The sequence below is a fragment of the Sordaria macrospora genome, chromosome 1 (assembly GCF_033870435.1).
Source record: "Sordaria macrospora chromosome 1, complete sequence".
NCBI classification, from domain to species: Eukaryota; Fungi; Ascomycota; class Sordariomycetes; order Sordariales; family Sordariaceae; genus Sordaria; species Sordaria macrospora.
This window is the reverse complement of record NC_089371.1, coordinates 6226452-6241907: the sequence shown is the minus strand read 5'-3', so window position 1 is coordinate 6241907 and position 15456 is coordinate 6226452. Positions and strand designations below refer to the sequence as shown.

Genomic DNA, 15456 nt, shown 5'->3' with positions numbered 1-15456 from the left:
GCCAGGGTCCTATAATCGCAGTCGTTTGTTAATGCTAACACGTACCAGTGGAGTTTGGCAAACTGGAATATCAAAAGGCCAAAGCGACCAACACTGCCCTACCCGGTGGAACAAACCTCTCGGACTGGCGTCCCGACAGCTTGGAACATACCGAACAACAGCGCCCTTCCTATCTTCTCCTCTCGTAGCTTCCCGAGCTTCCTCACAAGGCCCCAAGCGTTCCATGCTAAACATGCAAAGAACCTACGTCAAATACTGGCAGCCAGAGGAGAGCCTATCAAAGCGGTAATGACAAGCCATATCATCGGTTGTTGACGGGCGCTTACGCAGTACGCAACCCAGAAGCCGTCCGCATGCTACGCGAGAACCTGCGGAGAAGCACCTACACCGAAACTGTCAATATAAAAATCTCGAAACCCGCTGTCGAAGATCACGGGTCTGGTGGCTCTAGTGGACCAAAAAGGGCGCACTGTGTCGTATATTTAGAGGAGGTTAGGCGCGGCTGAGAGGCCAAGCCCTCCATGTCAGCGTCTCACTACCCTCGTAAGTACTATCCTCGCTGTGACGACGAGCTATTGACTATCCGACATCATCTGCGAACCCGACAAGTTACGGAATACATCCGAGGCAAAATGGAGCCGGCCTTAGGACCGTTGGTGGTTCGCCTCCGCTTTGCTGCCCAAAACGCGACCCAAGGGGGAAGACAAGGGTGGCATTGACTTCGCGTGGCTCGATCTTTCAAAGCGGCAAACACATGCCATGATCCCTGCGCAAAGCAATGCCCAGATTATGAAAGTGTCAGCATCAAACGACATGCCATTGGGAGGGGCATTGACTTTCGACCTCTTTTTTTTGATCGAATACCCGGAATGAGCGCCGTTAATATAGGTTGAAAGGCGCTACACCGCCCTGACCGCCAACTGCAACGACAACCATCACTGACCCTTACCCATGCCTGCCATGCTATTCAAGGCGTTAAATCGGTACCGTAGTGTGCAGACGGATACGGAAACGGCAAGAGAAAAAGGACGAACATGCGCGCGATTATAAAGCACAAGGCTTGTGTACAGATTTAACAGACAAGGTGAGTGGTAACACCAGTTCAAATGTTTCAGGTAGATCGTCTGTTGTCCTGGTATGAAAAACCACTTCCCCCAACGGTTGTGTGTGTCGGGAGATGGCCCAGAACCTCCACAATCTCGGAGATCGCCAGTTCCAGGTTGCCCGGTTGCAGTTGACAGGACATACTTCCTCTCCAGGAGCATACCCGACACTCAACGGTACCGAAACCACAATGAAGTTGTTGCGAATCCATGACAGAGACTTTCAACTTCTTCCATGTCTCGGGTCGTGACCCATCATCAGTCTGTCACTCCTCATGATGGCCCAGCGAATTTGGTCAATATCCATATCGGGACACACCTCCCGCTAATGATTCACCATATAAGCACTTGGAACAAGCGTTACACACAGCCGCTTCAGATACTTTCAGACACACTCCACGGAAGATCTTCCGCTCCGTAGGTTGTTTCGCAAAATGTATGGATCTGTTAGAATTCCCTATCACCGACGGACAAAAAGCCGTTGCGTTGCGTCTCGACACTGCCGATCTTTCCCCATTCCAAGCTTCCTTGCTTTTGCACAGAACAAATGGAGAAGAGACAGATTCTTCATCCATCAGCTGACAGCTTTTTGATACAAACTGTCGTGGCACGCGACAAATGTGCGATTGGTTGAGAAAGCCATCTGGGAGCTAATCAGCATTGCCCAAACAGCAAGGCAGAATGGAAGCTAGTTATCCCTGGGATTGGCCAACTAAACGACCAATTGTGTCAAAGCTTGCTAACTGCAAGTGAGAAAACATCTCTTCCATGATGAACCCAAAAGACAACACATAAATTTATTTGGGTACGGGCAACAACGGTGTTGGTGAGCATGCTGGGACATGACTCCTACCCACCAATGACGCCAAGTAAGCAAGTCTATTATTTACCCGTTCCCAAACAAAAGGGTATATCCCATATACTGGGAAGCTAGCACCTCTGATACCTTGAGTTCTTGCTACCGAGAACAAAGCGAAGCATCACCGACGGAAGGAACGGATATCACAAAGAAGACATCCAGGCACCTTCAACTTGCCTGGCTATCCTCAAATCCGCCTGACCAGCGTAATATCTCGTCATCATACCAGTACCTGCCAGTATCACAGCAACACAGCAGGTTACCTTTTTGGGTACATACAAGAACAGACGGGGCAAAGTTGGGGAAGATGCCGTAATCGTCTTCCATCACTGTGTGCTAGAAGCTACCGTAGCTGGAAGCATTATCTCAAAATGTACCGATCATGCAGTACGTACCAGGCGTGCCTACCCTTGGCTTCCGATGGGCCTTCTCGGCCTGTAGACGAGTGTCTAGAAGTAGCTACCTTACCTACAAACCGTACATGGTACGTACCTCTACGTTCGGACATTTTTGACATTTAGTGCCTGCAACTTCAAGGGCAAGCGCCAAGACGGCAGGTGTACCGAACGTACCTGGATATTGACATGGAAGGGGTGTGCGGGACGGACAGAGTCAGGGATGATGATGAGTTCTTCTCCTGACGGATGGGAAGTACCCTGGACTTTACATGCCTTGAGGGGAGAGTGAAATAAAAAGGAAGAAATGGTACCTACCTAGTGACCACTATCAGCCGTGACGACGTGGCGAGACCTCCCGGATTCTTCGTACACGAGGACCTCTTCATCACCATGATTATCATTCATACACTTACATTCCATACCCCGAGAACTACCTGGATACCTCTAGTTGCTGTTCACACACCCAATACACTTCCATCATGATTGTACCGGTAAGCATGCAATCACAGTGTCTGACCATCATCATCTGTAGAGGCAAGCAAACCTCAATCGCTTGACAATGACTAAAAAGAAGGCTTACTTGATCTAGCTGCGCCTATATCAACTATTTAACTTGCTTGGTTCTCTCATGCAGATATGATATGCACGTCGTCTTGGACCGTTCTCTCGTTGTCGTGTTTTGTCAGGAATCAGCAGTGTCTGGTCTCACAAGAGTGATTAAACTACGTCCCTGAGATTGTTGAGGACATTTTTTTCTTCTTCTTTTTGCATATTTATTCCAAATACTTACTCACGAACTTCTGTGTTAGGCTTTGAAATACACCCCGCCAAGCAAAGTCGCCAAACTGTCTCAACTATCGGCCTCACGGTCAATAATGAATGCCATGATGGTCTTTCATGGAAGAGCACCTGCCTGCCCTGGACAAAACATGTTCAGCTTTCCTCTGTTTATGTCTGTTCCCCTGGGGGAAAGGTCATGGTACAAAATAGTAGAGGTAGTTGTAGTGCAAATGTGAGATGATTATCGAGTAGGTAGGTAGCGAACAGACACTCCGTTGCCCTTTCGGGAATGTCATCAGTGAAGGCCGCGTTCTTGATCCAGTTTGTGGGTGGGTTGGTGTGACCTTCTACCATAGGCAAGATGAGGCTAGAGGTATTGTATCAAATACCACGCAACTTCTTTGTTTCGTTTGATGTTATACTATTTGCTTTTGCTTTAACACGATGATTTTTTTTTATCTTGTCTCTCTCTGTGGTGATTTTGAGTTTTGAGTTCTTCAATATTTTGCTTCTGCAATCTCCAGTCTCGTCATGCCGTCAGTTTCACGTTGACGGCTTAAATGTCTTGACTCCGATTCATCCTGGGACTTATGGGAGACTCTGTCGAACCAAACGACATATTCACAGCTACCGACGGGAGTCTTCCAACGTTGATCTGCTGTTGAGTAGTTCTTGACCAGGCTCCTCCGGACACTATGCCTTCATTTGTGAGTGAGCCCCAAAGAAGTCATCGTTGTTTTAGCGACTATATGAACAAAGTATCGCAAGACACTCGTGAGTTTTTCTCTAGGTACTTCAATTTCTATAGACTCAAGAGATGGTTTTCTGTGCACACTCCGTCCAAAAAGCCCGACTACCTATGTCTGGCGGTGATACAAACAGTTGCAATTTTCCGTGAGTCTGCAGTGAAGTGTTTCCTTTGGTTGAGCTACCAAATGATGTCAGTTTACTACGTCTGGTAGTACTCTACTCGGGATAATGACGGCGTGTCGTACATGTAGAAGGTCCCAATGTTCAACTGCAACCACACTTCTACTAGGTTGATGGTAGCAACCGGAGCCCGAATGATTGTCCATTTGATCAGTCAGAGTAACAACCGGACTAGTTATATCGTCAACACATGTGCCTGAGTAAAAAGATACTTCTATGCATGGCTGACAGTCATTTCAAAGTGAAAGTTGGTAGACCTCCGTTGAATTATTCGCGAATCGTGGTGTTGGTGTAGTCAGAGAAAGCCGACATAGGGTCGAGGTCCGTCATCGAAAGCTGACAGTATCACACAAGACAGAAGCCTTCTCTGGTTTGTACACTCCCACTTTTTCTGTGCCCCAGTTGCTGTATTCCCCGAAAGCAAGGTACCTGCCTAGACAGGATAGATAGATACCCCTGTGGCCCCCAAAGCCTCTGCCCATTCCGAATTCCGCCAGCCAAGACTGGATATGATACGCAGTTTGGGAGACATCTGGAAAGATGAGGAGAAAGCCATAATGTTACTTATATCTGAGGGTGTTATCGTCGAAGCTTCTTTTGATATACGAAGACGGATGCTACCCGCCAATTTCTCTTCTTCGAGACTGGAAGGAGTGCGAGTGTGGAAAGGGGGGCTAGGAGGTCCCTTTGAGTCCATAATAATCGCCTGGAGGCTTTGTAGATGAACATGAACACTATTGGGAATGTAGAGAAGACGTCATACTTCAGGCTGCTACTGCTGCCATCTTGCATTTCTGCAAGTTTGAAGCAGAGAGAAGACGTTGAAAGTAGGTAAAGAAAAGCGGCGGCAAAGGCGCAACCTGTGAGGTACGTACCATGGCCGCATTCGCATGGCCTAGGTATGTAGCATTCGCCGTATGTACCTGACTGCCCGCTGTGCCTGGCGCCTTCTGTATGTACCCCACAAGAAAATAAGACCAGGAACAGAAACAAACCTCAAGGCACAATGACTGGGCGGGCCCCTTGTTGGAGTGTTGACCCCCCCCTTTTTTTTTTCCATTTCTTACCAGCCGCCAAGAGGGAGCAGGGGAGGGGAGGCAAAAGAAACCAAATTCGGCCAAAAAAGGGTCTGGCTCCTCTCTTTCTTCTCGGATGCGACCACTGAAATACGGGGTAGGATTTTTGGTGGTGCAGGGGTTCCATTTCAAGGGTCCAGGGGTTTTTTTTTTTTCGCAGCGACAGCGACGGCGACGGGACTACGAACTACGGTAAGTATCACCAGTTTTTGTGCCCTGTATAACCTCATTGTGAGCTCTACTTTTTTTTTTTTTTTTTTTTTTTGGATCTCGGGGACGGGCTAAAGTAAATACTCACTGCATTCCAGATTACGTTCTCATACAGGGAATTCGCGGACTTTGATGTACATAGGTGGTATGTCTGTATGTACAGTAGAAGCAAGTGAAAGTTGTGACTTCCGGCCACGGCTTGAACGGGCCTCCGCCTCTGGGACATATCGCCGTGAGGCTGATGATCTCTCTTCAACTAAAAGAAGTCAGGGAAACCCCATCAAAACCGGCGAATCACGTTACCGCGCGGTGAGAGCTTCACTGGACACGCCCAGAACAGCAAGACAGCTGCCCATCAAACATCGGCTGGTTTCCCCATTTCTTTTCACGTGGAGTCGAGCAATGCGGGGAGATGATATCCAAGGAGGAAGCCACTCAGCCAGCTGGTGATCTTCACAGAGCATCACCACCGTAGGAAGGTGTTCACTCCGAGTGGGTGATGCGCGCGTGTTGAAACAACCCAGTTCAGATGGAGTTGGATACTGGTATCGTTGGGCTCGAATGATGGCTGGAGGAGGACCTGAGCGAAGTAACACTTTGTAGGTAGTGTCAAGATGGGGATCCCCAGTTTGGAAACGCCCTAACCTTATCCACGTGAAGGGGCCTCGGGGGCCAACTGTTTTTTATTGCTCAAGGGGTTCTTTTCATTGCGACCGGCAGCGGTTGTGGGGCCGACCACTCAGAGCCTGAGTTGAGGTTTGGATTTGGGAGTTGGGGTTCATCCCGTCCTTCTTTCATCGCAAGGGCGGGCACTCACGGACTGAACAAGAGAAAGCTAAGAGTGAGCATGATAGTATTGGTGCTCGCAGGCGGACAAAGGTAGTCAGACAGATGCTTTTCGCTCGCCATCGGATCGGACGACTCGGGCGTCGTTACAACTAAGGAACAGAGCAGGAAACATGACAGAGATGCCTACAAAAGCCCGCCTTGCAGTTGGGCGCCGCCGCAGAGGACCTGCAAACTGCAGTGGCTTGATGCTCGATGGACGATGGCCCGTCGATGGAACCTTGATGGGGAAACCAGGGCGAGATGGATCATGCAGGCCAAGTGTGGAGATGACCCCAAAGGGGTTTAGTGGCCCTGGAGCACTCAGAGTGCCTGGCGAAAGAGCCACCGAGGCATGAAACTGAGAGACATTTTGGAGATGGGCTTCAGTTGGGAATTTAACTTCACAGCCTCATCATCTTCGTCGTCATTCAGAGACAGAGGTCGAGTTGTATAGAAATGCCTTTCCCCCCAAAGCTGTGCCCGCGTTGTTCTGTCTTCTTTTTCTATTCTCCGGCTGGTTCCTGCTCCCCAACTTCCCCGCGTTTTTCCCTTCTTTTTTTTTTCCCTCTCCATTTCGCAAAGAGAACCCAAGAACCCAGCAACAAACATCGTCACCACCGCACCGTCGTGGTCACCTGTCACTCTTTGCGCAAGTGGCCTGTGACTATCCGTTTCTCTTTATTGCCGTGATCCGTGTGTACCGCGCTGGCCACCGGGCCTCGACTCTTCGTTGTGCACCGCAGACAGACGGTTTCTACATTACACTGATTGTTTACTCTTTTGAAATCATCATTTCCATTCTGAACAAAACCCAGGCAAGATAAGATAGATTGAAAGGGCGAAGCGAGACCCTTTGGCAATTCGGCTGGGGATCGCACATTGCGCTCCTCTCACCCTTCCCCACCGCCTCCACCTATCAAGTAACAGCCGGCACGGGAACCCTGCGTCTGGCACACCCCCATTGCAATCTCCTTTTCGGATCATTCGCAGTGTGCTTTTGAAGACTGGAGACTGCAAGACTAGAGACTACGGGAGGAAATAGCTCGCCTCGCCGCCCACCTGCCCGCCTGCCCGCCGGAAGAACGCTGCCACTGCCACTACCACTGCCACTGCCACTGGAAAGCCAAAGTCAACAGAAAGCACAATCCCTTCTCTCCGGTCCTCCCTTTTTCCTCTCCTTCTGTTCGCACTCCCGACTGCTTGTCACTGGACATCCACACACCAAGGGTCAATATTCGCACTCTCTTGGTGCTTGATCGCGTCCACGCCCATATTGAACAACAACAACTACAGTACCCTCTTTACTACACTTTACCATTAACCCGCGACACCGATCGATCCTGGCCGGTCGACGAGAAAGAAGCATCTCAAGCTAATTCTTACTCCTATTTTCGCTCCCTCTCTCTCCATTTTCCATCCCAAGCACCGTCTCCCTCAGACGCCGGCTCCAGACCAGACACACAGCTCAGCCTCCAGCCCAGCGAGTCTCGCACTCCCATCGTCCGTCACCTTGCAGTTTGCAGTCCAGTTGGTGGTCAGTCGACCCGAGACCAAGTCCTCCGCTTTTCGCAACCACCCCTCAAAGAAGAAGCCAACCGCCCGCTCGTGTCACACCACCGGGACCGATTCGGAAGCCCAGGGACGTCGGAAAACAACAGGGAGAAAGATCGCCATTTCAGGTTGTTTGTGTCGCTACAAGTAGGCCACGGCCACTTTGGGAACAGAACGGGAAGCGCGATCTGGGAAGCAGTGCCTGCATATTTGTAGTGAAATTATCCTTCACGGGCATTTCACTCAAAGACCCCGTGCGATCGCAATTGGGTTCGAGTTCAACGTCTCGAGCGCCAATCAACCAAAAAACACAGACCGGCTGTGGCAGCGTTGCGTCGCGTGGCGAAACACAGCCCTTCAAGACTCAAATAGTCCAGTCGGAACCCGCGGCCGTTGGCTAATTCAAGGTTCCAAGGGACATTTGGGATCGACCTGTTGTTGGCTGTTACCTGCTCTTTTATATTTGGCCAGGGACAAACCGTCATCAACCACCACCTCCCCGGCAATTCGTCCATCCTGCAAAGCCAAGTGCGCAACCCGAGCTTCTTATCTGGTATGACGCGAGCCCACGGCACGGCAACCCAGAACCGCAAAACACTTTAAAGACCCGTATCACAGACCGCGCGTCCGCATCCCGCAGCACGCATCCGGAGCAGATACGGCACCATACGGCACCTGCTCACATAGCTCAGACAGACATACAACGAGCGTTGGCGGCCAACAAACCGGGCAACCCAAACAACCACTAGCATCAGCACCGGACGAACGAACCGTGCCCAGAGCACCACTGCATTCCAGCACACCCCGCCCAACACCACAAAGTTAGCCCATCATGGCGTTTTTCCAGTCGGAGCAGAATGGTGAGTGCCTGAACGGTTCCCTTTTATATCTTTCACAAAGCAAGGAACCCGGCCCTGGACGATCTGCTCCCCTTTCTGCCCCCTTCCCAAACACACGGCCCCCCATTTTGCATGGCTTTGTTTAGCGGCCTCCCCCTCAATTGCAGCAGAATAGAAACGGCCGATCCACCCATTGGCATGTTCTGAAGGTTGCCGCTTTTCCCACTTCCCAGTTTTTCGTCCATCTTTGTTCCATTGGGGGCTCCTGCCTGGTCTCTTGGCTGCCCTGGGCGCTACCTTATCAGTGCGCTCCGCCGTTGAGTCCGCTGTGTCATGTAGAGGAGATTGCTGTTTCATATCCCTATCACAGGCGTCACTCGCATGCATGGTGCCGCTGCTCCCAAATCCACCCTTTTTTTTTTTTTTTTTTTTTTTTGCTTTCCTTGATTGACGGCTCGCTGACGCTTTGGGGTTTTCCCCTGACCTGGGATTTAGATCAGCGGTCTACTGGCTTGTCGCTCAATTCAAACAATCCTTTCCGCAACCGTGACCGTGCCTCTCCCACCACTTCAGGACCTCTTATCTCCCCATTTGACGATCCCCCTCCGAGACCTACCTCGCGGAACCCTTTTCTCGACATCGGTGCTGCCAACAACACTCGTCCGATTTCACAAACCAACCGATCAGTTTCCGATACAATGTCTGGCTTTGGAAGGAAGCCGTCCGCCACGGCCGAGGACCTGTTTGTAGGTTGTCCCCGATCCTCCCACTTGCGGCTGTAACAAGTCACAAGCCCTTATTTGCTGGGTGTCATGGAGCCGGAGCAATGTCGTACCGATTGACTGACATTTATTTCGTAGGGCTCCCTCACCCTCGATGACAAGCCATCTGGCTCGAGGCCGCCCCCGCCGCCGGCAGCCCGCCGACCTGTGCCTCCCCCAGCAGGACGTGAGAATGCCAACCCCAGAGGACCTCCTCCCGCTCATCGCCCGTCTCGCTCTCAAGAGGAAGACCCTCGCTCCAGGAGGCCCCGTGGAAACGGAAATAGCGGCACACTCATCGACATCGACTCTCCCCCGCAGCAGCGAAGAACGGAGAGGCGTCCGCGCAGGAACTCGGATACGTCCGTGCTTGATTTGACCGAGGATGAGAAGGAGAAGAGGGCCCGTGATGCCAGGCGGCGTGAGCGCGAGCGCGAGCGTCGTCACCGTGAAAACAAGGAGAAGAAGCCTACCAACCGCAAACTCGACATTATTGACCAGCTTGATGCCACAAGCATTTATGGAACCGGAAGTGAGCTATCCCCAAATCCATGTCTGCTTTTCAGCGCTAACAGGCATCACCAACAGTGTTCCATCACGATGGCCCGTTCGATGCTCTCAACCCCCACCGGAACAAGAAGTCAAGTAGACCCGCTCCTATGGAAGCCTTCCCTGAAGGCTCGCTGAACAACAGTCTTGGTGGCGCTGGACCTTTGAACCCCCGACCCGATCATGCCACGTTCATGGGTCAACACGACCAGGAGGCCTATATCGATTGGCAAACCAAGGACAAGAATGTTCCATCCAAGAGTGAGCTGCCCGTTTTCGACCCTACCGCCCGCGGCAGCGCCGTGCACGGTGACGAGTCTCTGGGACTTGGCAGTTCGACTTTCTTGGAAGGCACACCGGCTGCGCGTACCGCGATCCAGCAACGCCAAGACGAGCTTGCTCAGGAGTTGACTACCAATGGTCTGGCACGCAAGAAGTCCCTTGCTCACCGGATTCGCAACATCAACAAGGGCACTTCCCGTGAGCGGGAGTTCCAGTCTCTTGGCAGACTCAACAGCACGGATTACAACTACGCGAGGTCTCCCCCAGGCGACGGCGGTAGAACTTCTAACAGCATGAATACCCCAAACTCGGAGCGCAACCCCTTCTTTTCGGAATACAGCCAGGGCAAGGGAGGAGAGGAGGGCTTTAGCGTGCGGAGGACCGACAACAACTGCCCTAGAGGGAACCTGGAGCGTCGGGCCACCACAGATGCGGCCATGAACCTCGAGGAAGCACAACAAAAGCCAACCGGTATTATCGGCCGCATGAAGAGTTTGAAGGGCGGACGGAGGACCCGTCCTGCCCCTCCTGGCGCTGATGCCGGTCCTGTGCCCTCGCAATACGCGTAGAAACGGGTATTGTCCTGGGGCGAGCGGCGTGAAGGTGAAACGAGCTAGCATCAGCACCTGAAGCCCAAGTTTGCCGAGTTGTTTTATGCCAAGATCTGACGCGAGGAATTGCTAAGCACGACGTATGGCTCCATACACGGCCGCCGGGATCGTTCGAGCAGGACCTCCGTTCTGGGCGCAAAGGGTTGTTTCTCGGTAGCAGATGGGGAGGAAAACGATCGCGGCGTGCAGGGAAACTCCTGTACAAAAAGAATTGCTAATCTTTTGCTTTTGGTGCGCAAATGATGGGAGGAGAGTAACAGGCGTGTGTGCTCGTCGGGACCGCCGCTCCTATTGGTGCTCTTACTATCTTCATTATCTCTCTCTGTCTGTTTAGTTTTTGTTAAACGTCAATGGGAGTCCGACGATTCCTCTTATCCGGGCGGCTATTTCTTCGCGGTCGTCTTTTTTGCATTGTTTCGTCCTGCAGCTGCTCAACGAGAATCAACGCACAGTACCATACCAAGTTTTACCTAGCACATAATCAAGGACATCACCTTTGGAATTGTATGGTTTAGTCTACTGAGTCGTCCTTCAACAAACATGGAATAGTGTTGTATGTATGTATTATTAGACAATTGAGAATACGAATGATGGATTGTGGTATATCTTTGAAAATTACAACCGGTGACTGACGGCGATACTTTGCCCTTGTGTCATCGTAATGTTTTGCTACCGTGTTGAAGTTTTCTCGTCCGAGATTCTTGCAGCAGCGCCACTCGCATATTGTCTCCAACTCGCACATCGATTCTTCGGACGAAACAAATTTGATTTTCAACAAACAGTGACTACGTCAACCAAACATCCAACCACATCAAAAATGTTCTCATGATAACAAACCCCCATTAAATTTTCACGGACACTCTAGACGATCACCTAGAAATCACCCCTCATCAGCCACGACATCACCACATATTTCTGCACCAAAGTGGAACTGAAGCCACCACCCTCAACCCCAGGTTCCGCCCCAACACCAAAACATTCAACCCGTCGGTCGCATCCTTCCCATGTTACAACCAATACCCGCCTCCACTCTCCTCCCCCAAGACCCCAGAATCTCACGACTTCGCGGTCATGATCGCAATGGTTTGTTATTCTCCACCGGGTGTCGCGAGCTCGACTCCCACGTTCTCCTTGGCGGCGGAGCAACAGGAGCAGCAGCAGCAGCAGGAGCAAGATTCGAAGGGGGTTTCGAGCCGGGTTGCGTGGTAGGAATAAGCAGCGAAGAAGAGACAATAGGGTTGGGGATTGGGTTGCAGGTTGTTGCTAGGATGTTGTTGTCGTCGTCTGATCCTGCTTCGATAAAATCAAAAGAGGGGAAGGCGAAGGCGATGATCATCACGACACTTTCCACGACGAGTTTGTTGCCGATGTTGAGGCTGGCGTTGGTTAGTGAGGCTAGGGTGCTGCTGCTTCAAGGGGATGGCAGTGGGAACGGACAGCAGCAACAGGTGGATAGGGCAACGATCAAAAGTTGTTTGGAACGGGTATTGGTGGCGAGGGTTTTTGATGCGGAGGGGTTAAGAGAGGTTTTGAGGGAGTTGGAGGAGAGTACCTCTACCTTTAAGCAAAATGCTCCTGCTCTTGGTACTTCTTCAACTGCTTCAGCTACGGTGGTGGATGATGGTCACGGGAAAGGGGAAGCAGGACGAGGGGGAGGAGGAGGAGGAGGAGGAGGAGGAGGAGGAAGGGCACAACAAGGAGAGAACTCAGACGACAACGCAAACGACCATCTACCATCCCTAATCCTAATAACCAACACCTCCCATCTCCTCAACACCCTCTTCCAAACCGCCCCCCGCAACAACAAGACCGGCAGCGACAGGTTCTCAGCACACAACTCGGCCGTTCAACTATCTGATCAAATCCGTGAGATCAGTCGGAAGGGACCGTTGGTCATGATGCTGAATTCGACTACCTCGCCTACTACTGCCACTTCCAATAATTCGAACTCGATATTTGATGATAACAGGGGGCAAGGGGAGAAACAGCAGCAGGAGTTGACGATTATGAGGTCGATATTCAATCCACCACCTCCGGCACCTATGGAGGGGGCGGTGGGGGTTATGGCTGGTTTGGTCGGACACCATCCTCTTCAACAAGGTGGTCCTTACTACCCTTCCGATAGCAGCAGCAGCAGAGGTCCGGGTAGCTATAGCCAAACTCAAGCTTCTACTACTGCTAATGCTGCCGCTGCCGCAGCATCAAGAAGAAATAAACCCTCCTACGGGATGGTCTTCTCCCAGATGCTTGATCTCCATCTATTGTGCACCAAAGTGCCTAGGGGAAGGAGTCGTCATGGAAGTGGCTACGGAGGTGGTTATGGAGGGTATGTATGGGCAGTGGAGGTTTTGTTGGACGAGCTTGGGATTTATGAAGGGTTGGAGGAGACTTTGGATGAGGAAGGAGGTGGGAAGAGAAAGGGGCTGACGAGGAGGAGCAGAGAGCAGAGATGGGGGGCTGTGGAGATTGAGAAGGGGAGTGGGAGGGTTGTTGATACTTTTAAGTAAGAGAAGGGGGGGGGGTTTGTTGCGAAGAGGGTTGGAACTATCAAGGGGGTGTTGAAAGGGTAGGTTCATGAAGAGGTGGTGGTTGAAAGGTTGATGATACTCGGGTGGTTATGGATCAAGGCAAGTTTAGATGTCGGTGAGTTTTATACATGGTGCGTTGGGTTAGATGTACATACAAACCCTTTCAACATTATTCCTGAAAAAAAGCGTTCACCTTACTTATACTTTGCCTCTTCATTATCGTTCAACTTCCATATTTTCCAAACAGCAGCTTATATCATACATGTACACGCTCCACTTATCATCCATCACCTATAAATCTCCATTGTGCGGGCGTTCAACCCCCTCTCCATGCAAATACGGCTCCAACCTAGCCACCAACTCCTCAACACTCATCTCCCCGACGTCCTCCTCTGTCATCTCACCATTTCCCCTGCGGGGCGGAATCAAAACGCTCGAAACAACATGAATGACCCCATCGGCCGCCGGCCCATCCAAAACACTCGGCCGATTAAATCCATTAACAACCATGGTCGTATACCCCCTCCAATTCTTGATATCGACACCCAGCCTCGCGTCCTCACTTAGGAGAGTAGGCAAGTCGTAGTGCGTCGGCGGGCAGCAGTTGTTGGAGGTATCACCATCTTGCTCCATACACTTGCCATCATCGCCAGAACCACCCTTGTAGTAAGCGTCCGAGTAGACGGTTTGGTCCGGAACAAAGTGATACTTAAGAATAGCCTTTAGATACTTCTTTCCGCGCTCGGTGTTGAAAAGGAAGGCATTGAGACGCGGACCGAGACGGGCGAAGGCGCGGTTGGTGGGGGCGAAGAGGGTACCTCCCTTGCCTTCCTTTTCGCCGCCTCCCATTATGATTAGAGGAACCTGTTGCTTCTTCTTCTTTTTCTTGTCATCTCTGTCCTTATCGTCATCGTCGTCGTCATCGTCGTCGTGACCCAACTCCTCACCAAGGCCAGTCTTCTCCAGTGCCAGAGAGAAAGTGCTAAATAGCGACGGCAAAAGCGAAACTCCCTTGAGAGCCGGGGGAGGAGGGACGAGGATCCCGTCGACGGCGTGGATTAGCCCGTTGGAGGCGTAGATGTTGGGCATGACGACGCGGTTGACAAAGTTGACGCGGACGCCGCCGTGGCCGAAGAAGAGGGGGGATGTGGACAGGCGCAGGCGTTGAGGACGGTGGTCGAGGAGGGGGGAGTGAAGTTCTGTGGGGAGGGTGTGGAGGGAGGGGAGGAGGTGGGGGAAGGATAAGATGTGGAAATTTTGTTCATCTTCTTGGGAGTAGGAGTCCTTGTCGTGGTCGTGGTCGTGGTCGTGGTCGTGGTGGTCGTGATCATGGTCGTGGTGGTCGTGATCATGGTCGTGGTGGTCGTGATCATGGTCGTGGTGGTCATGATCATGACGACGATGATCGTGAAAGATGGGTCGACGGTAGGGGAGGATGTGATGCTGGAGGACGTGGCGGACGACTTCCTCGGGAGGATGGTCGGGGTGATGGGGAAATCTTTCAAAGGCCTTGTCGGTAGGCACGAAGATGGTGTAGTTGTGCTTGTTGTTGCCGTCGGTGTTGTTGAGCAGCTTCTTAATGTCGTCGTGCTCGTCGACGATCTTGGCGAAACGCTCGCTGTATTTGGACTCTTTGATCAGTTCGTAGATGGACTTGCTGGTGTCTCCCGGGGGGTGGTGGGGGCCGTGATGGCCGTGGTGTCCGCCATGGTCACCGTCGTGGTCATGATCGTGGTCATGATCGTGGTCGTGATGCTTGTGATCCTTGTTGAGGGTATCCTCAAGTTCCTCGATGATGTGTTTCTCGATCAAAGAGGAGTAGATGGAGGGTGCGGAATCGTCCCAGGAGTCCTGAACTTTGGAGAGAACATTCTTTCCAAGATGGTCCTCGGCAATTGGTAGGAGTTGTTTCTCCTTGACACCCAGGAAAGGCACGTATAGTGCAGCGGCTCCAGCCGCAAAGAGAGGGAGGAGTGTCTGCTTCATGATCACCAAGTCCCTAGAATTTGAAGTTGGAGACTAAAGGTGATGATCTGAACGTCTAGTGAAGGGAGACATGAAGAGAAAGAGAACTTAAGAGCGAAGCTCTTCTCACATGAAGGACACCTGCTATTGTGACTTAGACGCACGTCGAATATTTGTAAGCATATG

At 51.5% G+C, this 15456-nt stretch overlaps 3 protein-coding genes across 3 annotated transcripts; 2 read left to right on the top strand and 1 right to left on the bottom strand.

Annotated features, from left to right (window-relative positions):
* The first annotated feature begins 7116 nt into the window (after positions 1–7116).
* On the top strand, positions 7117–11382 carry SMAC4_01364 (uncharacterized protein). Its single transcript, XM_003352482.2, has 4 exons — positions 7117–8595; positions 9070–9320; positions 9435–9867; positions 9924–11382. Exons 1-4 carry the CDS (start codon positions 8568–8570, stop codon positions 10733–10735), a joined length of 1524 nt encoding a protein of 507 aa, XP_003352530.2. The 5' UTR covers positions 7117–8567; the 3' UTR covers positions 10736–11382.
* Positions 11383–11781: 399 nt separating this feature from the next.
* SMAC4_01365 (uncharacterized protein) lies at positions 11782–13284 on the top strand (the record flags this gene model as incomplete). Its single annotated transcript, XM_066089579.1, has 1 exon — positions 11782–13284. One exon carries the CDS (start codon positions 11782–11784, stop codon positions 13282–13284), a length of 1503 nt encoding a protein of 500 aa, XP_065945793.1.
* Positions 13285–13494: 210 nt separating this feature from the next.
* SMAC4_01367 (uncharacterized protein) lies at positions 13495–15351 on the bottom strand. Its single transcript, XM_003352485.2, has one exon. It carries the CDS (start codon positions 15289–15291, stop codon positions 13597–13599), a length of 1695 nt encoding a protein of 564 aa, XP_003352533.1. The 5' UTR covers positions 15292–15351; the 3' UTR covers positions 13495–13596.
* Between the last annotated feature and the right edge of the window lie 105 nt (positions 15352–15456).

Coding starts and splice junctions, on each gene's coding strand:
- SMAC4_01364 (XM_003352482.2), top strand. CDS start 8,568: ATGGCGTTTTTCCAGTCGGAGCAGAATG. Junction 9,321..9,434: donor CCACGGCCGAGGACCTGTTT/GTAGGTTGTCCC, acceptor TTTATTTCGTAG/GGCTCCCTCACCCTCGATGA. Junction 9,868..9,923: donor AAGCATTTATGGAACCGGAA/GTGAGCTATCCC, acceptor CATCACCAACAG/TGTTCCATCACGATGGCCCG.
- SMAC4_01367 (XM_003352485.2), bottom strand. CDS start 15,291: ATGAAGCAGACACTCCTCCCTCTCTTTGCGGCTGGAGCCGCTGCACTA.